The sequence below is a fragment of the Chiloscyllium punctatum genome, chromosome 25 (genome assembly GCF_047496795.1).
Source record: "Chiloscyllium punctatum isolate Juve2018m chromosome 25, sChiPun1.3, whole genome shotgun sequence".
NCBI classification, from domain to species: domain Eukaryota; kingdom Metazoa; phylum Chordata; class Chondrichthyes; order Orectolobiformes; family Hemiscylliidae; genus Chiloscyllium; species Chiloscyllium punctatum.
This window is the reverse complement of record NC_092763.1, coordinates 60,100,049-60,125,120: the sequence shown is the minus strand read 5'-3', so window position 1 is coordinate 60,125,120 and position 25,072 is coordinate 60,100,049. Positions and strand designations below refer to the sequence as shown.

At 38.1% G+C, this 25,072-nt stretch overlaps 1 protein-coding gene and 1 long non-coding RNA gene across 4 annotated transcripts in view; one reads left to right on the top strand and one right to left on the bottom strand.

Annotated features, from left to right (window-relative positions):
* LOC140495985 (uncharacterized) overlaps positions 1-25,072 on the top strand; it is a 108,451-nt gene that overhangs the window by 50,985 nt on the left and 32,394 nt on the right. The window lies entirely within an intron of this gene.
* The window catches only part of amot (angiomotin), a 128,119-nt gene continuing 104,762 nt past the window's right edge, over positions 1,716-25,072 (bottom strand). For all 3 annotated transcript variants that reach the window (XM_072595363.1, XM_072595364.1, XM_072595366.1), the window contains 7 exons: positions 20,317-20,462; positions 15,098-15,247; positions 14,172-14,362; positions 11,708-11,830; positions 10,576-10,808; positions 9,873-10,085; positions 1,716-5,460 (listed from right to left, as the gene is read on the bottom strand). In XM_072595363.1, the coding sequence (XP_072451464.1) occupies positions 5,363-5,460; positions 9,873-10,085; positions 10,576-10,808; positions 11,708-11,830; positions 14,172-14,362; positions 15,098-15,247; positions 20,317-20,462 (1,154 nt within the window). In that variant the 3' untranslated portion in view covers positions 1,716-5,362. The remainder of the gene's footprint in view (positions 5,461-9,872; positions 10,086-10,575; positions 10,809-11,707; positions 11,831-14,171; positions 14,363-15,097; positions 15,248-20,316; positions 20,463-25,072) is intronic.

Sequence of the window (25,072 nt, the reverse complement as noted above, 5' to 3'; positions counted from 1 at the left end):
TAGCAGCCCATTACCTCTTGGTGTTTGCCTTCCTGTTCCTTGTCTAGTGTTAGAGTTCTTAGATTAAACTACTAACTCCACTTCCATTAACATGGAAAGGCAATCATTTTAAGAGGGTAGGGAGGAAGTCAGCGCAACCAGATTCTGGCTGCAATCAGTTGCTCTTTTCCAGTTTCAATGGTACATTCGGTCAATTACAAACACATTTTTAGTTTTGTCCCTGGAGTGAAGTACTTTCAAAGTCAGATCACACTGACTATGCCTTGCTGGCACCAGCATCCTACAATATCCTTTACAATGTTTCCACGGAAACCAAACAGTCAGGGTGTGGAATCATGCTGTCAATTTCAATAAATCTCAATTTGAAGCACCAAACCTGATTGAATATCATGCCACGTATCAGCATTTAAGTTTGAAATAAAGATTTAAAATACTTATAAGCATAGGTTTTAAATCAAAGTGCAATGAATTAAGCCTTCTTAACTACACAAACAAACTTAACTATTAAACATATCAGTTATGATCAAATATAATTGGACTTCAATTGCTGGCTTAATGTCCTACTTTGCGAATACAACCATCCTGTCATCCTGGATCATGCAAGGTTGTGGTGAAATGCAGGGTGCTCATCATCAAAGACCACCAAAGTATTTACAGAGCTGGGAAAAGTATGGTTTAAATGTGGAATTTAAGAATTTTAAAAATTTGTTTTTTGAACAGCACACCCAACATTTTTAAAAATCTTTTGTGCTTAGATTCTTGCTTAAGGGGGTTGAAAACCATCATGGGTGGTACTTAAAGGGGAAATAAGTGATAGAAATTCAACAGTCATGTCAAGAAATGTAGCCAAGATGCTTATATCAATTAATCCTTGAAGAGGAAAATAAGACAATTTGTTATTTGAAAAAGTGTTTCATGTTCATCGGTCTATAGATCAACACACTGTCCCAGGTCTCCAACTTGTCTCCAAACTTGTGCTCAATGTTGGTCAGACAGGAAAGCACCCACTTATTTGCATACAGTTTGTCAGTCCAAACTTCTCATGGAGAGCCAGAAGAATTCAATCAACAGCAGGAATCCAGAGGGAAAAGTATAGAGAATTTGTGCAGGAGCCAAAATTACTTTTCACAATACCATCTACTGTATTCCTGAGAGCTTCTTAATAGGCCCCAAAGCTTCTCAGTGTATTAGTGAATGAATAAATGGGCGAATGTGCAGGGTGTGAAATGACAGGTGGGGGAGAGGCATCAGTTGTCAGACCAGGATTTTTCTGCCATTTCAAAGTCTATTTTCCAAAGGAACTCAGGGAGCAAAAGTAATTGCCCATTGGAAATTAAAACAAAAACTCCTGAGCAATTTTGCACAGTCAGTACATCGGATCTTCTGGCGTGTCGCAGTGCACATCTTGGGTTGTACATCCTGCCCCAGACCATCCAAAAGATCAAGCCCACTGTATTTTAACCTTTAGCAAAGGATTTATCCAAACCCCATAACTGTTCATCATGCAATTGGATGAATGATCCATGCTCCAGTTACTGAATGAGGCATGTAGTTACCACAGAATGGGCTTTAAACTAAATGCTCACTATTCAGCACACTTTCAATGTCGCTCGTATAACGCTTTGAATATTAGATCTTTTAACGTTTTTGCAATTTTGTATATGTTGCAATATGTTGGAATACAACTAGCAAGAAAGACAACAGTCAGTTTCAGCAAAATTTAGAAAATGTTTCTATTAAATATACAATAAACAATACAGAGAAAATACAAAATACAGTTGGTTTTAACTTAAGAGCAAAAAGCCAGCTTTAACATCCTAACAAGAAGTTTTGAATTATATACAACAAAGTAAAAAATGTTTGTTTTTAAAAAGGCACCAAATATCTGAGATTTATTTCCTAATTGTTAAGTGCACAACTTGAGTAATTAAATGCCTACATATCAAATTTTTGAAGGGAGGCATCTTTACCAGGCTTTTAAACAAAAATCTTGTTTTATAATTACAGTAAGGTTAATTTGGAGCTTGAATAAAAATCAACTTTTGAAATGCTATATACAGTCATGACTTGGTATTTTTAACTAGGTTATTCCCATTTTGAACAAAACAATAATTTTATATGCAGGACAGAGTGGTACAGTGCAATGTTACAGGCTTTAGAGCCAGAGCTATTTAAATATATGTACATTATATACCTTTTACCCTCTAAAAAACGATCTAGTGCCTTAATATGTAGATGAAGTGATTGTTACCTTCTGAAGGTTAGCTTGACAACTATTATTTTTCATATGTAGTAACTTCCATTTATCCATCAATTTCTGACATTAGTCAATTACAATTCTAGCCTGTGCATCTCGCTTACTATTTTGCACAGAAGAGTTTTAGAACCGCCTCAAGTGCCATGCTATTTTATATAAATTGTGCACACAAATCATTGACCTCATTATGATTATTGGCTTACAGGTGAGCTTTTCATATAGTCAACCACCGCTGAACATAATTCTTTTCTACTAATTGGGTTATGGTAAGAGGACACCACGTTAATACCAAAAAGGACTCACACATCTCACTGGTAGGTCAGTTCAGCAATTGTCAACAACTTGAAATCAGTAAAAACTAAAAAATTGGGTATAAATATATACTAGATCAACCACAACTGATTAACACACTATAGCTCACTGTATGAGGAATTTCTATTGTAATCCTCTTAATGTAGTCTAGATTTAATGCTCAACATCAATCAAGACTCAGATACTTCTGCTTTGTAACTGTAAAATTCTCATAGGTATGTGTTATTCTATGTTCTTTTAACAGGGCTCATGCATTTGTGGGATTATGGCATTTAAGAGATATATCTGTTATATAGCAGCATTTCTGTTGTATTTCAGGCATAACATTACGATTGAACCAGTCACTAACCTGTGCACTAAAAGATATCAAGTCACAACTGTAATATAAATTAGATAAATCTACATTAGGTATAAATATTTCTTGCACAGACGATTATGAACAGAAATATATTCAAAATTATTGAAATTAAGGCAGAACTTGGCTGGGAAATGATTAGTCAAAACTAAATCAATTGCATTTTTACATAAAAGGAAACTACTAGTCACTTACTACAATCACAACAATACTATCAACAATATTGGCAAATAGAAATGGTCCACATTTTTACATGATATAAGCAGACAATTAAGAAGAGTCCAATCTCTACTCTGTCCACACATTTGAAACTCCCTGGCCCCCTGCTTCAAGCCAGCTCTGAACCAGCACTTAAAAGAACTGGACTCAGGATTCCTATCTACTTTTCCACCTAGTAAAATGGCACTGAACAGAAGAAGCCGTGAAATAACTGGAAGAGGAGGGAGAAGATAAATTTAGTCTGAAACACTGTCATTGCAACACTTTAGCAGAACACAATTATTCATTATATGTCCAGTCAAACTCTGAAAAATACCAAGTAGCATAATTACTATTTTTGTCCTTTTCCAAAGGAACATGAGTTAAACAACACCAGGGTGAAGTATTATGGTACAAATCTAACACTCATGGCAGTAGTGACAAAGGCAGTGACAGTATCTCGCCCGAGTACAGTTTTGTTTTGAGACATAATGTTTGCAGTATTCTCAATAAAATGGTTTACAAGACTGCATGCTATGTCGTTATTCTCTTTCCCCAGATTCTTGAATTATCATAGTGCCCCACAAATTATAAAAGATTTCAATGCAAATACATTAAGCAAAGCATAAGGCTGCCTTATAATCTGGTTATACCTACTGGAAAAGAGGTGAATGTCTGTCATTTAAATGTACACCAAAAATATACTGCATATTCAAAATTCCTCAGACTTGGGACTCAACTGGCTTATTACAGACATTAGCGAACTTGCATATGGGTAAAACAATGTGTGGTGCATTTAAAACAAGCATATCGTAACTAATAGTTTGAAATGTACATGAACACAATCTACCTGAAGCTACATGATATATTAAAGCAAAATTTTCAGGATCCAAAAATGTTGTTATAACAATACCAGTTTATCCTGACGATACAGATCTGAAATTTGTTTGTCAAGTTACACTGAAATTAGGATTACAATGCCACATGCTTCTATCCCACAAATACATATTTAAAAAGAAAATTGCTAAAGTAGAATGGCATTCTGAACAGACATGTTTTCCTTTTTTGACAGGGAAAAGGGTGATCACATAACCTGGATCTCTATAATGTATATCAAATGTTTATATACATTTTAACCCCATCAGTTGTCAATACTGAAACTGGTCTATGAGGCTTTTGAGACTGGTGAAACCAGAATTAGCTGACCGTAGAGAGCATATTAATCGTATTCATGAAAGCAAAAGCAAGGACATCAGGGAGCTTTGCAATTAATTTGGGTATTCTTTAATTTTCTCCTCCTCTATAGCAAATATCAGCTAGGAGAAATATATTTGAATATTACCCAGTAACTCAAGTATAGAAAGTGCTCATGCCTAGATGCCAGATACAGAACACCTCAGCTATGAGATCCTGGTAGTTGAATTACCTTCCTACACTGTTTTGGCTCATTCTTAAAGAGGGTAAACTTTGCCGAGATGTTAGAATTTTGTCAGTGCCGCAGACCACTCATTGGTATGAGACAGTGGGTTTACTAAGAAAATTGTAGGGAAAATCGTTAAGCTGAGGATTGGAACAAATATTAATGATCTTTTAAGAGAGTTTCTGTACATATGAGTTAGTGAACTATTAAGTAAGATTTAACTTTAATTGGTGATGAACAATTTCATATACAATCCAGAATGTTTGAAATGATGTTGTTCCAGTTTTTTGTAATCCTGAAAAAAAATACAAGAGGAAACTTGCCAAGATTTATTGGGTTGGAGATTCTGTAAAACTCTGGCCCTCACCTCAAAGGCTATTTGTCTCTCTTTTATACAATGTTATTGGTGAAAGAGTGGTTCTCCAATACATAACAGCTTGTGCTCCTATCACTATACTGTTCTGCTTGAGTATATAATACATCCATTGTTAAACGCTTAACATAATAAATTGAGCTGGAATGTATGGTACAAGGCAGTGCAGATACTTCTCAAACAGTTTGTACTGATACAGATCAATGAAGGGCTGAGTGGATAAATGATCTTTCCACGTACACTGCTTTAAAGAATGTGATGAGAAAGCATACATATCCCTTAGTCCATTTGTTGTGGCTTCCTGAAGTGCTTCGGCTTCATAAACACTTCAGCTGGAATAAAAGAAGATCCATTTTGCACGTTTTTCACAATAGACCTCAATGCGATCAGATTTTGTATTTTCAACACCCTTTATTGCCTGCTCACTGCATCCTAGGTGAAAAAAGTTCAAATCAGGATTTCTACCATCTCATTATCAGCAAGGTCCTGCCCAAATGGAGAAGGGGGGGCTTTCTTATCAAGTGTACTCGTTGAAAGAGAATTGTCTGTAGACAAAAACAAGAAATTGATTTAGTTATTAAAATAAGAAAGTATACAATTTCAGTAACACCAAGTAATCTATAAGTGGGAGCTTCAATTAAATCTCAGAATACAATATCTGCCTCAGGTCAGAGATTTAAATGTATTTCAAGGGTACTCCATAGAAACAAATCATCTCAAGTGTTGTAGTAATATTGGAATACTTATGACCTTTTCTTCACAAGTTTACACAAATATCAAGTAGAATTCTGCAAGAAGGCAATATCAGTTCAAAGTTATGAAGTACTAAAATTAAACCAGTATTCACTGGAGATAATACTTAGGTCTTTAATATGCTAAAAGTCAACTGTGAAGATACAAACATGAACTCAAAACTTCAGCATAAAAATACAATAGTTTCAATTCATAATTTTAACATGGATAATCTAAGGTGGACTGGGCACGTTTCAGGATCTAAAGTGCCAGGATCTCACTCTCTCTCTACACAGGGGTCTCTTCTTTGCAGACAAAAGAACATGTACACACACTGCACCTGTTTCAACTCAACAAAACAAGTGACAGCTATTCTCTAGTTCCTTTCTCAGAAAAATGCCTTGACAAATCAGAATCAACCCAACTGGTTTAAAATTTAAACAAACTTGGCAGTGAACTGACAATGATTAACTGGTGTTGCTACCAAGGTCAATGCAGCTATGAGTCAGAGTTCACTTGCCAACCAATCAGCACTTGCCTCTCATACAGTGTAAATGTCGCTTTCCCTTTGGTTTGGTGTTTCTTGCAAATTGATCTGATGAGTGAGAGATGAAAATCTTTGACAAAATATACCTTTGTGTCCTGGAGTACTCAAACTGGAATCATTGATATAATTTACTCTCAGAAGAATAGATTAGTGGAAAACTTCCAACAAAGTTATCAGAGCTAACAAACTGCAAAAAAGAAACCTAAATGAATATTTGATTTCACAAAGGATTTAGGTCAAATGCACAGAGACATGAATGATTAAATGCAATATATATGATATTACGAGCACAACTAGCATCTCTGGCTTTAGCATTTTACCAGCAGCAGGAACCATAGCAGAGTGTTTGCTTGCAGGGAGTTCAGCCAATGGTCCAATTAAAGATAATTTCTTACCCACTCTGTTATTCTGCCTGCTTTTGAAGATCACCAGAGTCCTTCCAAAAAGTTCCCAACATGTAGGCTTCTTTAGAGATAGCTATATAGTTCACAAAGTTGGGTGTGCGCTGCTGGAAAAGCGCAGGTCAGGCAGCATCCGAGCAGGAAAATTGACGTTTTTGGGCTGGAGCCTTCATCAGGAATTTCGGGGCACTCCTGATGAAAGGCTCTGGCCTGAAACGTCGATTTTCCTACTCCTCAGGTGCTGCCTGACCTGTTGTGCTTTTCCAGCAAAACATTCTCAACTCTGATCTCCAGCATCTGCAGACCTCACTGTCTCCATATAGCTCACAAAGCCAATCCCTTGTCCCCAGCAAAGGCACCAATAATCAAAGATTATGACCTCCCACCACCACCAAGGTCTGCTCACGGACATCTATACTCCCTTCAAAGGCACTTCAGCATAAAGTCATCCACTTCCTTATCCTGCAAGCTTGGCAATGACCACCACTAGAAGTGGCACTGCTGAGATTACTAAGCCTTTGATAGAGTTGTGATACTCTGATAGGAACAAGCCACTGTCCTCAACTGAACACTGATTGCGGCATCAGCCTGCTAAATTGGCTGCTGTGCTTTTCCAGCACCACACTTTTCAACTCTGGTCTCCAGCATCTGCAGTCCTCACTTTCTCTTAGTTGATCTTAACCTACTGCGAATCCTCTTGCAAGGATGCCTACCTTGAAGAAGCTCTCCTCCTCCCTCTACAAGGATCTCAGTGAGTCCCCCTCTCACTGCAACCCACAGGTCATCTCCTCTGCCCTGAAGCCACATTTCCCCTCCCCCCCCACCTTATCTCAGTCCCAACCCCCAGATTCAGCACCGCCCTCTTGACCTGCAATCTTCTTCCCGACCTCTCTGCCCCCACCCCCTCTCCAGCCTATCATCCTCACCCTCACCTCCTTCCACCTATCGTATTCCCAGTGTCCCTCCCCCAAATTTCACCCCCCCCCCACCTTTTATCTCAGTCCGCTTGGCACAACAGCCTCATTCCTGAAGACGGGATAATGCCCGAAACATAGATTCTCCTGCTCCTCGGCTGCTGCCTGGACTGCTGCGCTTTTCCAGCACCATACTTTTCAACTCTGGTCTCCAGCATATGCAGTCCTCACTTTCTCCTAGTACAAGTCACCAACTCCAGGCCCCTGCTTTGGCTGCCCTACAGTTGGCTCCAACTCTCAAACCAGTTGTATGACATCTCAATTTCCAACAAAATTCAACCATTGCTCCAGGAAGACTGGAACCAATGAGAATTTTATCTGTGGAATGTAACCAGTCAGGTTTATTTAATGTATTACAATGCTTGACGGACATCCTGGAACTTTCTGTTTGCATTTGATGGGCAAGACTCATCTTAAAACTTCACAAGAGCAAAATTCATTTTAATTACACAGTGAAAGTAAGTTTCAAAGTGGTTGTTCACCATTTACCTACAGAGGATTTTGACAGCTGGAGAAATTACTGACTGCCTTTTCTTAACTGATCATAAAATTGCTACTGAGATGCATATTTGTTTTACTTATGAATTTTCCGCACATTGTTTTGAGAAATATTAGCATTGACAAACATTCTTTTTGTACAGTTTTGCCCAATAGTACCTGCGATAAACAGTCACGGGTCAGGAACAAAAACAGCAATTGCTGGGGAAAACTCAGGAGATCTGGCAGTTTCTGTTGAGGGAAAGCAGGGTTAATGTTTCTGGTCCATTGCCTCTTCTTCAGAAGAGTTTTTTTTAAAGGGGGAGGCACTGGATCAGAAACGTTAACTCAATTTTCTCTCTACTGCTGAGGTTCCCAGCAATTTTTGTTTTGGTTTCTGATTTCTAATTTCCACAGTTCTTTGGGTTTTTTTAATTCACAAGTTCAGATATGGCATAAGTTACAGTCTTACTACCAAGAGGCAGAGAAGACTTTCATCTATCAGGCTGATCTTCGTCCATAACCAGGATTTCCATTCCTCATGGTCATCAAACAATCCACGCTACACTGTGAACCCATGGAGGTTAGTGACCCACAACAACATCGCTTTGCAACCCACCTCTCATGTTCAATTAGTTATCATGTGTACTTGCGAATGATGACTAAACACATGAAAAAATACCAGAAGGTCAGAGGCATCTATTGATCCATAACTAGAGACCAGCCACTGCCTTCGGGACATAAGAGCAAATGGACACTCTTAAAAAGATAAGAAATCCCTAAAAGGTTGCAATTGTAACCATATGGAACACATGAAAAAGGAGCAGCAGTTGGCCATTCAAACAGATCATGGCTGATGCGTTAACATTTTTCCACACTATCCTCATATCTCTTGATAGCTCTGATAACCAGAAATCTACTGACCTCCACTGTAATTTAAGTTAGAGAATTCCAAGGGTTCACATCCTCATTGAAAAAAATTCCCTCTCATCTCAATACTAGATGGTCTACATATTGTTGATATTGTTCCCCTGGTTCAAGTTGCGCCCAAACAGAAAAAAACATCTATCCCATCAAGCCCATAATAAATTTATCCGCTCATTCTTCTAAACTCTAGAGAATACACATGGTCTTCTTAATCTCTCTTCATAAGATCGACCTGCCATTTCAGGGATCAGTTTGGTGAACCTTCATTGCATTCTTTCCATGTTAAGTATATCCTTCATTGAAGAAAGAGATCAAATGTGCAAAACTGACCACAATTGGTGATTACCCAAGTTAATATAGTTTTGCTTTCTGAGCACCTTCTAGCCAATGAATCTTAAAGACTGACAAAAGGATCAATCTTTACTGTTCAGACAGGAATCCTTTAACTGAAATCTATGGGACCAAATAGTTTTTAGAGAAAGGATATTTTCAGTTTTTGGATACATTTAACCCCATGCCTCCCCCAAAGGTTCCACTCTGGCCCTTTAGAAAAAGACTTTGCTTAGCCCAACCAAATTAAAAATGAAGTTTCTTTCTAAAGGACCCAAATGAACACCAAAAGAGACACAGATTTCAATCCTTTTGAAGAGAAAAAAGTCGCTTTTAGATCCATTCAGGCCAAATAAAATTATTTCCTCAAGGGGCCCAAAATCAGCATGTCAACAGGCTCCATTCAGGTTCACTTACAAAAAGACCTTTGATTTTTATATCTTATTGGTTTTCAGACATGCAGATAAAGGATACCCGACTTGCAGTAGCTTCAATAGGCTAGCAAGATACGTTAACACATTCACTTATAAGTAGCAGGACTACAGGACAAACACCATTAAACAAAATACCTGCTTTTTCCACACTTGCAGGGCTAGTACTGCCTGTCTTTCCTAGTGATGGTGAGGCAGTGCCTAATTTGTTATGCTCTGGACCTCTTTCTGTCTGGGTGCTGCTATCCCGGCTTCCTGTTTTAGAATGCGCTGAAAGTAGTGGCGTGGATGGTAGAACCGGTGAAGAGGAGGAAGAATGTGATTCATTCCTATCTGTGCTGAGCAGAAAACCTGATGGAAGAGAAGGCATATCAAAAAAAATTTAATAAAATATAACTTTTTGACGATCCAACTAAAGTGGTGGTTTCTGCTGAGGAACTCATGCCCATGTGATTGCCAATGATACATAGAAACAACCAAGAAATAATATTTTACAACCTCTTTTCAACTTTTTTCCAAACAGTATTAAATCCGATATATTTAGACTTATATTTCTTTGACGGACACTTAACTAATTCTGCACAGTCAAAAAAAAATCATTTTAAAAAATGTTTTTATTTAATCCATTTTCTAATCAACCTGTTCAGAGATATTATTACACACCTCTGGAGCAGGTACAACTTAAATCTAGGCCCCCTGGTCCTGGAGTAGAGACACTACCATTGCACCACAAGAGAGAGTTTAATCATCTGAACTCCTTTATTGGCCATTAGCATTACTAAATTCTATCACATTAAATCCCGCAATTCCTTCTTTTTCTAAAAAAAAAATGGATGTTTACCCAGACTGCCTTTCCAGCTCTTGTCTTCCTTCTTCTCCTCAATGATTGGATTACTGGACAGCAATGTGGGATAAGACGAAAGTCCAGATGTAGCATTGGAAATAGAAGCAAGAGACTTTGAAGGTCTTAAAGCAGCTGGCTGTTCTGTTTTGACTTGTTCTCTCCGTGACCTCTGTTGGAGAACTTTGATCATAGCATCTTTCTCAATAATTTGAGCGTGGAGAGTCTTAATCCTGGAACAAGACATGAACAATTAAAATGACCTATTAGCAGGAACTATTCAACCTTAATCTTGTGAAACAAAAAGGGAAAGATTTAATGAAGAGGAGTACTGACAGTATGGAATTTGAAAGGTGGCATCAGCGGTTTTGCAATAGAACTAGTAACCAGAATCACTGAGTGTTTATTTGCTACAGGGAATTGAGTCCTTGGATGTGGGATGGATTTCAGACTATATCTACCAGAAATCCAGTGGGAGCTAATTACATCAGGACGATGATCAAATTCTACTGGCTTGATGCACGTCAGTGTTGTAGAGAACAGTGCTATCCAACTTTGAGAAGGAGTTAGAAGTCTTTGAGGTAAGTATAAGTATTAAAGTTCAAAAGTAAACTGCAGCAAGACAGGAAAGGTTGAAGACAAAAAGAAAAACAATCACTGAAAGCATGCACTATTTGCTCTGTGTAATGCCTTTTAGGAAATGACAAATCTCTCATAATATTGGTCATGGGGATTTTGGAGTCTGATGTTCTAACTAGACATGTTTCTAGTATCACTACTCAGATACTCTCCATAATTTAAACCAAATTGTGAAGTCAATTAAAGGCAAATTGTTGTAAGACTGTCAGTTGAAGGACAGTTTTGCTCCTTGCAAAGTATGTATAGATGTAAGAAATAAATGATAGGCCTTCTTTCTATACACTTTTAAAAAATGATTCATTCTTATTTGTGTTTTTAAAAGTGTGATATCTTAAGGGAGAGTGAAAAAATTAAAAAACTTACATAAAGGATCTCTGTTAGGCATTACGCTAGTAAATTCTACTCTCTAACATTTTACAATGCACATGTATGATTGATTATTTAAGAAAACACAATAACAGATTCTAGGAGGATACAAATGTATTTGACCCACCGGCTTTCCATGTCGAGGCACCTCCTATTGGCCATCAAAATTTCCTCCTCTTCTTTCTGGATCCGAGCTTCTAAAGATGTTTCATAGCTACCATTTGGGGAATGGCCTAAAACTGTAGTATCCCTGACAACAGACACACATTTATAATTAGTAATGCAGTTAACTCTGCTTAAACTCATATTGTTTGCCTTTATTTAACAAATCCACTAACCACTGTCTTACTGAGTTATAGCAAATAAGGATTCTTGAGCTTAATTTGCAAACGGCGCTACATTAACTGATCTTAGCCTGCTTGGAAATAAAAGTGCCACAATCTCTCTAACTTTGTTGGATTAGGTTCTAGACCATGATTGCTGTTCAGTAAGTTTAAAATGTATGTGCACACTAGGTAATAATACATGAAGGTGCAACTATAAGGCTGCTAATACTGTGTGGGATGGCAGGTAAAGAAAAATGATCACTTGGGTAAGGTACCAAAGGGTCCTAACCTATAAGAAACTCTCAACCATCAGTTACTGTCCTCACAAGCTAATTAGCAAAGATACTATATACGCATCTGGTTGAAAGATTCAGTTGTTACACATCAAACCTCAATCATGTTTACTTTCTTGTACATTTTCATTTAAGTACAAACATTGGCAATTCTGATTGATATACAAATCTTAATTATTTTACTTAAGTCTAGTTGCTGTAATGTCTACTAAAGTCCAGAAGCTTCAGTAAGAAAGAATCTCTTTTCACTTGTGAAAAAGACTGAGGTCAACCAAATAGAGGCACTGTTCTTCAAATGACAAAAGTTTTTAACAGAGCAGGTACAGAGGGAATGTTGCTATTGTAATGTGGATCATAACTAAAAGGTTATCAGCATAAGATAATCACGAGGAAATCCAGGAACAAGTTCAGAAGAAACTTCTTTGTCCAAGGAATGATGAGACCTTAGAACTCGCCACTACAGTCAGTGATTGAAGTCAATTCCATAGATGCATTCCAATGGAAGCTAGACAAGGGAAATGGTTATGGCGATAGACCTAAGTGAGCAAAAATGAGAGGAGGCTTGACTAGAGCATAAACCATGCACTGAATTGGCTCGGCTAAATAGCCTGTTTTTTGAGACAACACCTATCCAATGCAATCCTGCATAAAAAGCCATACATTTTGAAACTAACCTTCAAGTAAAGCAAGATTTTGTTCAGTGTCTTCTGTTTTTATTTAGCCTGAAGTCCTAAATGAAATATGAGCTAGGTTGAGCTATAATTTGTTAATTGGCTATATTGAATTTGCAACCTACGAGACATATTTATGCAACTGTTACATTATTTTTCTGCAACAGTGTGCTCATCAACTGTGACAAAGACTAATTCAGTGAGTTCAGAACAGGCTCCATATGGAGGCAGCTATTAGTTGTTGTTTTGAAAATACAGATGAACCTCTATTACTATTACAGCCAAGACATTTGCTTCATTTTGTGGTCTAGCAACAATATGAACTTTATCAAAGTCATGTGTGAGGATTTTTAATCATGCCTCATCTAACAGAAAGGACTAAATAAAGAAAGGGAATGACTTAAATTACACAACTTCTCTGAAACTATTATCATTACTTAAATCAATTTGTCACTAACAACTTGCAGTTGGCTGTATGAAATAATTTACAGATGCATCTGTAACTTGGCCTAATTTCATTTTTCTCTTTTACTAAATTCAAAGCAGAATTCCCAAAGGCAACAAATGGAATGAATAACTATTCATATTTGTAATTCATCTTCAGTCCTAAAAAGGACCCCTTTTTCTATCCTTACATTCATGCATGATCAGAGCGCAAAGATTAGATTAGCTGCTGCAAAACTTTGAGTCGAATCAGACTCCGGTCCTACTCAAAAAGATGGAGCATGAAGTCCAGCATTACGCTGCAGACAGGTCATTCTCGCTACCTTTCCTTTCTGGCTTTGTACAGTCCATCCTCTCCTCTCGTATCCCACTTCACCTCAATTTCCTGCCCTCTGTTCCTAGTTATTTCTTTCTATCCTGATAACAGTATTTGTCTCCTTTTGTCCTAGTTATTCCCATTTTTCAGTGATTTCAAGATCAAAGTTTTCTATTGCCGTTAAAGATGGGATGGGGCAAGAGGGGAAGGCAGTAGTTTGGGTACGTGAAGTCAGCCTCTCTAGCCATCACCAAGACGGTCTTGTCCAGCCACTGAGAGACAAATGGAATATTGTACACTTCTCCATCTGCTTTGGGTTTCTCCTCCTCCTCATAAACAAGTCAGAGAAGCTTAAATTCAGGTCAGTGAGAGAAAAACACAGGTGGAATTAATCCTACTCACTCCAGAGAGGCATTTATAAATTATTAGAAAGCAGAAGCAAAATTCCAATCATGCATGAGGCTTGCTATATCTGAAACATATGAGTCTGGTTCTGACAATGTAACTTATGGCACAGAAGTACTTTCGAGGTTAGACCAACCTTTGAGCTGCCACTGTAGCTGCAGCATCCAATGCAAATTGTCGCATCACACTTTCTTCAAGATACTTCTGTTCCCACTTTGTCATGTCAGCCTCCAAAGCCAGAATTCGCTCTTCCTTCTCACGTAGCAGTTCCATTAAGGAAGTGGCATTACACTCAGGAGCAGTGGGGGTCTGGGAGGTACCCTGACGCTGGACAAGATCAAATGAAAACGGCAATCAAATGACATCACAATTTACATATTCCAACGTCAGCATTTGTTTCTGTAGTTATACAGGCTTTTCAAGAATGTTGTTCAGAAAGAGAAATCAATCTTAAAAGTGATATCTTCTTTCTCTCTATACTGCTCATCCTTCCCTTCCTCTGCTGGAAGGACAGGTTAGCGATCTGTTCTCCACTCTTTACCACTGAGTTCTTTGTGTGACTACTACACAACAGCAGGATTTGAACACTGTAGTCATTCGTGAATATGCAACAGAAAATTGGGTATTAGGTGAGCTTTACTTCATTCAATTCCTGACAACATAGCCATTCTAAGCAATGCCGCACACCAGTAACCACTCTTCAAATTGAATCAAGTCAAACGTATTGATGTGTTACTGAATAATTGTTTGTAAATGTGATACCAAGTTCTGACCTCATTCAACCTCATCCATGCATTTCTATATGATTCACAATATAATGATCAGGAGACGATGACTCTTGTAACTTCATTTATACATCCATTAGAAAAATATCAAATGACGAAAGGTCCTTCGGCTCAGCCCAAACTTTCCCAATACTGTATAATATCCATTCATCAGGAGTTTTATTTCAATCATCAGAGGGAAACATTCTGCTTAAATCACTAATCCCTCCAAAAGGTGATCATAAAGAAATTACAATTTAAATATGAAATATAAAACTGACACTAGTTTGCAATTTACCTGCTGCATCCGTAGGGATTCCAATTCCCTTTCGAGGCGGGTTCGCAGCCGATGCTCAAGCTGCTCCCGTTTCTCACATGCTGCCTGCAGCTGGATCAGAGCTTGCTGCATTCTTTCTACTTTGTCCACATACACCTGCTTCCTCTTCAGCTACAAGAGTCAAAGAAATGTATTTCAGCAGGTAAAGAGAATGCACACCAATGCCATGCATGTACACATAAACCACAGCAAGTGTGAATCACAATGTAAACAATGATAGCATATCATTATGACTTATTAACATTTAAAATATTGCAGGGTTTCCGAACAGCTTACATAGAAATCAGAAAGCTTTGAACAAATCTTAAAAGTATTACAAACTCTCACTTTATGGAGAGTTCCCATCATTTTTTAAAATTCAAGCTGCATTAAGCAATTGCCCAAGAATAACCTGGCATATCATATTTCGGCAGTATTATATCTCATACTATACTCATTATGTTCAGAGTACCTTTCCTTAGCCTTTGTACTATGGTGTCTACCTAGAACTCTTCATTTGGATGGCATGGTGGCTCAGTGGTTCACACTGCTACCTACAGTGCTAGGGACTCGGGTTAAGATTCCAGACTCGGACGACTGTTCGGAGCTCGTACGTTCTCCCTGTTTCTCTGCCGGTTTCCTCCCACAGTCCAAAGATGTGCAGGTTAGCTGGATTGGCCATGATAAATTGCCCCATAGCGTCCAGAAATGTGTAGCCATGGGAAATGCAAGGTTAGGGATAGGGTAAAGGGGTGGGTCTGAGTAGGGTGCTCTTAGGAGGATCAGTGTGAACACGATGAGCCAAATGGGCTGCTTCCATTCTGTAGGGATTTTATGATTCTTCTAATTGATTCTCTACAGGGACAAAAGTTTAACGAACTCTGGGTATCTCTGAATAGACTGGGATATTGAATGAGTTGGGATTCAGTGCTGCTGAAAAGCAGGGTTTTTGCAGTTTCTACACAAGAGTAGTAGTTAACATGTAAGTTGGAACTGCTTATTCAAACATCTGTCCTCCAATCTTCATTAGTAGCTGCCCACAGATGGGGGTTTAAAATCAATGTTCATAAGCATGGGTACTGCCTTGCAAAGTCCACACTTGTGTGATACAGACGTCCTGAGATAAGTCCTCAATCAAAATAGAGCATAACCATACCCTCCACAAACAAGATGTGTAACCATTTGCAAAAGTTAACACTGTTGAGCCAAGAATAAACAACTCTGAGCACAGAAGAAAATGTCAAACAATGAAGCAGAACGTCATTGTAAAGTGAATTATTGCACAGTCTCATTTACACTTCTGCAATTACAAAGTTTGCCACCAGCTAGCAAGTTGGAGATTTCTAAGGTGTCAATTTTACTTTATTGCCTTCAGGTGTTTTGCTCTCCCCTCTTTCTTTTGTACCATTACCATAGGGCCTCTTAAGGCACAATGGTAGTGTCCCTACCTCTGGGATAGAGGCCTGGGTTCAATTCCTCTGCTTCAGATGCGTGAGATCTCATCTCTGAATAGGTTGACTGGAAAATATCGTCATCGCTATCATTTGCAGAATCTACTTCAATTATCACTAATTATTGGCTTGGTGTAAATAGACAGTGTTGCACATGTTGTTAACAAGTGGAAGAGAAGAAACTCTTTCATTTAATAGGCAACGTTTTCACTGAACATTTTTAAGAATAAAAGCACTTCAAACTTTACACTAACGTTTTGATCAAGATATCAATATATATGCACACAGTGCATCATTTAAATTTGATTGGCAAGTGCAACAGATCTGAAGTGGCTTTTGAAAATATGCTATGCTAGACAATGAAAAAAATAGAATTTAACTTTACTAATAAGCTATTTCAAAAGTTCATAAAAAACTTTCTAATTGTGTTCACTTACGAAATTCCGTTTATTTTGAGTTCATTTCCTCATTCAATATCATCATTTCCTGTATCTCTTTGGTTCTCTCCTACCTCCTAAAATCAGGAGACAAGTGCACAAGTCTATTCCTAGGTGACTGTGAGTGTTGTCTAACAAAGTGGTGCAGAGGCTGGACTTTTCTCTACAAATATCTCTAGCCCTTCCCATTAAACAGCCAAGAGATCTGTTCAGCTACCAGCCAGAAATCAATAGTTAAACTGAATCTGCAATCATCCCCATTGGGAAGTATGACACATAAGCAATACATGAGGTATTGCAGTCTGTGCACATTCCAAGTGCACTCTCATATGCCTCTTTCCAACAAGTACAAACTGGCATTCTCTCTTGGATTAGTAGTAAGCCATAAGTATCCAAACAGCTCAATTTAGTTGCACTCTCACTCCCACAAATTTGTGGCTTCAAGCTCTTTCCAGCACTTAATTATGTAATCTAGGCTAACAATATTTTCAGAAGTGATAATCTACATATAACACAATAAACAGAGTCCATGGAGTCAATATTAATTCAGCCTCCCCACCACCATGACAGAGAGAGGGAACATTAAATACTAAATGTTGGGCACATGTTTGTATTATGGTGAATTGCAAGTCATGCATATGGCCCCTTTTACAGAGTTGGGATATTTATTATCAAATTTAACATCAGGCTTACATGGAGCAATTTGAACCTAATGTAAATTTAACAGCTGTCAGCTGGGCTTCCTGCAGTTTAGGCAACCTGGCAATGCGAGAGAGATGAAATTTATCAGCTCAATTTGTTCAAAGGTGTTTTATACCAATTGTTGTTAACCAGAAGAAGCAGGAGTGCTCTCTCTTTCAATTAACCCTTCAGAATAATTTCTTCCAGATTCTCTTTTTTGCTGCCAATGGTAGCCTCATGTCCTCTGCTGCCCGATCTCCATGATGTGGAGGAGCTCGTGTTGGACTGTGGTGTACAAAGTTAAAAATCACACAACACCAGGTTATAGTCCAACAGGTTTATTTCGAAGCACAAGCTTTCAGAGTGCTACTCCTTCATCAGCGACCTGATGAAAGCTAGTGCTTCAAAATAAACCTGTTGGACTATAACCTGGTGTTGCGTGATTTTTAAACTTTGCCCTTGTCCCCAGTGGGTCCTATAATTGACCCCCAGCCTTCTTCCACACCTGATCTACCTCCCAGGCACTCCCAATATGCCTCACGTTCACTGGGGACTGTCCTCAAAGGTCCTGGGCATTGACCTCCTGACTGTTTTCTCACCAGACATGCTAGCCAAACTGTCACTTTGACCAGTGGCCAAATGAAAAACAGGAGAGACAAATTAAACGAGGTCTTACCATTAAATCAGGGAAGACCTTGGAAGCCCCAGTTGACTTTCCTTCCTATAAATCTCTTTTCAGGTGCACATCAAAAATCCAATGACACACTTGACAAGCAACAACATCTATAAACATAGTGGCCAACAGTCTCTTTCAAGCTACACTGCCAACAGCAGCTTAATCAATCATTTAATTTGATGTTGCTTGTAGGGTATTGCTGTGTGCAAAATGGTAGCAACGTTCACCTGCATATCAATGAATGGAGTACAATTCATTGTATTCACAACATGGATGGGTACATTTATGAGACAAATAAGAAACCTCATTTACACAAGGCTTATTTATTATTATGACCCACGGATAATTAGGATAAAATGGAATTAACATTTAGTAAGCATTTTACTGGAAATATGGAAATAAACAAAGTTATTTTGTCTCGAGACTGTCCAAAGCTTGAATAGAATTCTAGAAAAGTTTTTTAAAATCCACATGATACACATGTTTCTCAATTGTAATTGTGTTTTTAAAGTGTTGCTGTAACAACAGTGACTGGATTTCTTCATTAATTAATCCAATTTAGACATCAAACTTTTACCAGAACAATCAGGACAGAAATTCCAAGCCTGCAGTGAAGAGTACTAAATTATATTCAGGAAGTGCAATACTTCAATCAGGCTTAAAAATTTAGAGAACAAAATCAAATGATGACAAATTACCAGCAGTCAAGACATAGGGCAAATAAGGTGGTTTTAAAAAAAAGAGTAATTGTATTTTCTAAATACTTAAATTACCAGATTCAATTTGAAAAAAAAAAAGGAACTGTAGATGCTGGAGATTTAAGACAAAAACAAAATCTGGAGAAACTCAGCAGGTCGGGCAACATCTGCAGAGAGAAAACACAGTTAAGATGTCAGGTCTGAAAATGATCACTGGACCAGAAATGTTGATTCTCTAGACGCTGCCAGACCTGCTGGGTTTCTCCAACAGTTGCTGTTTTTGTACCAGATGCAAAAATTCAGTCTTTGAAAGGCACAATATTTAAAATAAAGTAAATATTGAGAGAGGAAAAAACCTATAATGTTGATAAGTGAAATAGAAAAATTAGCCCACAATTTGTCCTTCCACCCATTCTCCAGCAAGTCCCTCAAAGGGTTGGAATTGCTCCTTGTCCTCTATCAATGCCTGTAAGGCTGAACTACTGCCCAGAAGTAAACCTCTGGTTACTTTGCCCACATCTTTCCCCTGGAATGCAGCCTGTAAGGAAAGGGAATTTAATATACTAAAATTAAATTTTGCATTAATGGAATGCCAATGTGATCTTGTGCACATGAAACATCTTCCTCATACATGAATGTAAAACAGACAATATACATTTATGTAATGAAAATTGAAAAGCAAGCATTTCTTGGTCCAATTTTCACTTCCAAAAGTTGTCAAGACAGTTACTTCAGAAGCCGGGCTGGCTAGTTCACTCCTCTAATATCAACACACTTTTTTTCTCCACATAGTTAGTACTGTTAGGAGTGGAGACAAAGTTAAAGTAAGAGGTTCTATGGGATGAGCTCTCACACACGAACGAACATTCTACCTCCACGGTCATCATGCATTGTGGCAGATGAAGTGACCATTGGGTAATTGTAGCTGAACCACAACTCTTGCCTCACGAATCACACTCCTGTTTGGGTAGGGATATTGAACGTTGTTAAAGAATGAGACCTGTGCTTAATACTCTTTCCTTATCTTAAGGATTCAGATAGAATTAGACTTCGAGATCAAACCTGTGTTGTGCTTGTTCTGAATAGCTGAGTCATATACCATTTTGCACACATTTATACCTAAATTCAATTGCTGAAGAGAAATTTAAAATAACTGATGTTAGTAAGTAATTATAGTTACTCGTGTTAATTGCAATTCTTTTAAATTTTAAAATCGCATTGACTACTACAGATAAGATCATCCTATTCCAATTCTTACCTCCTCCTCCAATTTGACCACTTTCCCTTGGGTGTTGTTCAAAGCCTGATCCCGGATTTCAATGTGTCTTCTCTGATCCTCATTGGTAGAACGGAGGGCAGAGAGCTCCATTTCCAGCTTCTCCTTTTCTCGTGAATTTTCTTTACCTGGAGAATTCACAGATGCAAGGAAAGGGGAAATAAATATGCAAAACTGAGAACTGGCTTCCTTTAGAAAATAGAAGAGGAGATGCACATCATTCAGTATGAAAAGCAAAGCTACCCAGTGCCATTAATAGATTTCAGAGAGAACACTGATCAAACTCCAACTAGGGTTCGGAAAGCCTAGGAACTTTATCAAAAAGACACCATGGATGATGAGCTTCAGTTATTGACAATTTAATAAATCGGTTCAAAATTACAAAAGAGTTTTGATAGAGTAAATTGGAAGAAATGGTTTCCAATGTCTGCAACTTTACAGGTTCAGATCTAAGGTGTCAAAAGAACTAGACCAAAGATAAGGAGGAAGTTTATTTTAAAATGCAGCAAGTTGCAAAGATGTAGAATTCACCACCATAAGGAGCTTGTTGGGATCCACATAGTTTCTACTCTCATTTCAAGTAATGTACCAACAAGTAATAATAACTCCACTATTTTAAACACAAGTTTGCCCTGCTCTCTAGTATTAACTCTTACACTGTATGCAATGTAAAAATTTGTAGAGGATTATTTCAAACGTTTTGCTTGTCTAAATCAGTTGCTAATGTAACCACCTCTGGTGAAAAAATTTAGGCAATAAATGAACTAATGTTCACACTGCAACAGTATTAGAACTGCAGTCTTTTGACTGCATACTTATTATATTATCAGTATACATTTGACAATCATTTATTTGATTATTAGATAAGCTGTGACAGAAAATAATGTACCAGATTCTGTGCAGATAAAGCACTATACAGACTTGAAAGAACCGCAAGACAGAACAAAAAGTCCTTCCTCAAGTTCACTGATCAGAACTATATCACATATCAGTCAAGATAGTGGGACCAATCTAAAATTTCTAATAATATAAGTCATAAATCCGCAAGGACAACGGTTGGTAATAATTAACATTCAGAATATTTGGTTTCAACCTTCCACAATACCAACTGCGTACTGCACTTAAAAACATTACTATACAATAACTTCAAGGTCATTTATGTTCTTTTCAACTTGACATTTTACTGAATACAGCTGAAGAGGCTATCATTCAGTGTGGGACATCTAAACTGCAGATGCAAAGTCTAGTCACAATCACAAGTCATAATTCAACTCAACTGACAAATTTAGTTATGTTCGACATGGACCGAACATTCCAGGAAGGTAATTTGGCTCGTCACAAGCAGATAAGAGGTTCCAGTATGGCGGAAGCCTGGAAAGACCACTGATTAGATTACCACACTTGATTAATGTATCCTAATGGAAATTTCAATGACGCTATCTTTGCTGGATGCATTATCAAAACAAAACTAATAAACAAAGAAGTAATTTAGTCATTTAATAAATCTCTAAAGTCAAATCAACACAGCAACAAAGTAAGGACAATAAAGTGGATCTGATTTTATAAATTAAACTGTGCAGTCCCTGCTAATAAAATTGACGTTCCAAAAGAAACACATGCAAATACAGGGTTTTGTTTTCTCTGAATAATGAAAATTTTAGCAGCTTCAAAATTATGATCTTTATGTTAAAAATGCTGCTGTGAAAACCACACTTTGAAAATAGTTCAAGAAAAGGCCTTTGTTAGGAATTCTGTGGGAAACTTACTGATTAGCTGCTTGGTATGCAAGGGGTACTTTCCAAGTTCATGAGCCAAAGGAAATTCAAACCACGGAAGACATAATCACTAAATTCATTACTCTGCTCCAAGCAGTCTTCGTCCATTAGGGCCGGCTCTCAATTTCAACAGCCAAGAAATCACAGTAGGACATAGGCATGATTTTGCTAGAATATCATCCCATCACATAACTGAAAAATCATCAATAAGACAAAGATATCCAATCCTATACCATGGACTCGCAAAAAGAAAAGACTTGCAACAACAGCAGCAAATGGCATTTACTTTCTTTTTGTTTAGATTTGTTTCTTGAAAACTTATTCAAAACTCACATCTGCTTCTACCGAGAAACAAATAAAAAGGGGGAAACCACATGCAAATATTCTTTGGTCTTCAATTATTCTGACAACTGCTGCCTCCTTACTTGGCTGCCTGTATTATACTAAAATGTGCACTTCAATAGCTCCCCTTGTATAAAGTAAAGCTTGGGACACCATTTTTAGCAAAGAAACAGGGTGCCTGCAGCACATCAAAGCTCACCGCACATTCCAGAGACTGTGCTCTTGGAAATAAAGTGCACAGCATTTGGGGATTCAAAGATTAAACTTGCCAGCCACGTTGGTGTGGGAATGCCTTGATGTTCTGACTGTATTCATATATGGAAAATCAAAGCAACACTTGGAATTGATTATTCAAAGACTTACACATTTAACAGATAAATCTCAGGCCGATAACACATTGCTAGAATAATGCAGTTATGAAGCCATCGGTTTCAAACATTCTTTTTCCAAAAAAAATGCCATGAGAGCTTTTATTTGAAGGAAGTCAGTGTGTGATTAAAGCAGTTGGATGGATTAAATTAAGCCATGATGGATGCTGGAGTTGTAATTGAACAAATTATGTCCCCCTAAAGAATGGAGCAGACAGTTTCAGACAACGCATTATGTTGTGCCAAATTTATTACAGACCTGAGTATAACTTTCAAATAAAAACTACACATTTAAAAATAACAACATTCAGTGGCAGCAGAGTCCAGAGCAGGAATTGGGATCATGAAGTCATTTGTTAGAATATGTTTGAAAAACTGATAACTGTTGTTACTAGTTATTTAATGTAATAGAAAATTAGAAAAGCAAATTTGTCCCAATATGAACTTATATTACAATGATTGTTGGAAAAACAAAGTTTATCTCACAATATTACTTAGGTCAATAACCTGAAACCATTCTCAACAGAATACTCTGACACTACAGAATTATAAGGACAGAACTCATTGTTGCAATGCTAAGACATAAGATATAGGAGTGAAGGTAGGCCATTCAGCTAATCATGTTGACCTTGCCAATGACGTTATGGCTGATTTGATAATTCTCAAATCTACTTTCCTGCCTTTTCCCCATAACACATTATTTCCTCGATGATTGGAAATCTCTTTCTCAACCTTGAACGTAGCTAACCATAAAATCAACAGCCCTGTGCGGTTAGAATTCCACAGATTTGCTATCCTCGGAGAAGAAATTCCTCATCTGTCTTCAATATGTGACCCCCATATTCTGAGATTATGCCGTCTGACCCTAGACACCATCCCATAAGGGGAACCAACCCTTCTGCATCTAGCCTATCAAGTCTCCAAATAACCTTATATGTTTCAATAAGGTTGCTTCTCATTCTTCTACATTGCAGCAAGATCAAAGCCAACCAACTCAACCTCTCCTCATAAATCCATCAGTTTCTTGAATCAGCCTACTGAACCTTCTCTGGATTGCCAACATTGCCAGTATATTTTTCCTTACATACGGGGTGAACAACTGTTCACAGTATTCCAGCTGTGGCTTGACTAGTGCCTTGTACAGTTTTAGCAAAACCTTCTTGCTTTTATACTCCCCTTTTCTTTGAAAGGAAGGCCAACATTCCATTTGCGTTCCTCATTACCTGAAGTTGGTTGGTAGCTTTTTCTGACTCATGGACAACGACTCTCAAATCCCTCTGATTGCACAGCTTTGTGCAGCCTTTCCCCGCTTCAATATGATTCAGCTTCTCTACTCTTCCCTCCAAATTGCTTAATCTCACATTTTCCCATATGATGTTCCATTACATTTGCCAAGTTTTTCAGCCACTCACTTAAGCTGTCTATATCCTTCAAAGTTTGTGAGAAGATTTGTAGCTCGGGTGCTCGTTGTTGTGATTCTGTCCGCCAAGCTGGGAATTTGTGGTGCGGACGTTTCATCCCCTGTCTAGGTGACATCCTCAGTGTTTGGGAGCCTCCTGTGAAGCGCTTCTGTGATATTTCCTCTGGCATTTATAGTGGCCTGTCTCTGCCACTTCCGGTTGTCAGTTCCAGCTGTCCCTTGCAGTGGTCAGTATATTGGGTCCAGGTCGATGTGTTTATTGACTGAATCTGTGGGTGAGTGCCATGCCTCTAGGAATTCCCTGGCTGCTCTCTGTTTGGCTTGTCCTACAATAGTAGTGTTGTCCCAGTCGAACTCATGTTGCTGGTCATCTGCGTGTGTGGCTACTAAGGATAGCTGGTCGTGTCGTTTCGTGGCTAGTTGGTTTTCATGGATGCGGATCATTAGCTGTCTTCTTGTTTGTCCTTGCAACCCAAAGGACTAGCCACACTATCATACATCAAGAGCATTTCCGAACTGACAGCCAGACTACTGCGACCACTAGGACTCATAGCACACAAACCAACAGCCACTCTCAGACAACAACTCACCAGAACGAAGGATCCGATACCCAGCATGAGCAAAACCAATGTAGTGTACAAAATCCCATGCAAGGACTGTGCAAAACACTACCCACCTATATTTGAGTCATTTGCAAACATGGCTACAATACATTTCACTTTTCCCATCCAAGTTGCTAACATACATTGCAAATAATTGTGGACCCAGCACTGATCCCTGTGGCACACTACCAGTTACAGGTTGTCTGAAAATGCCCTTACCCCAATTGTCTT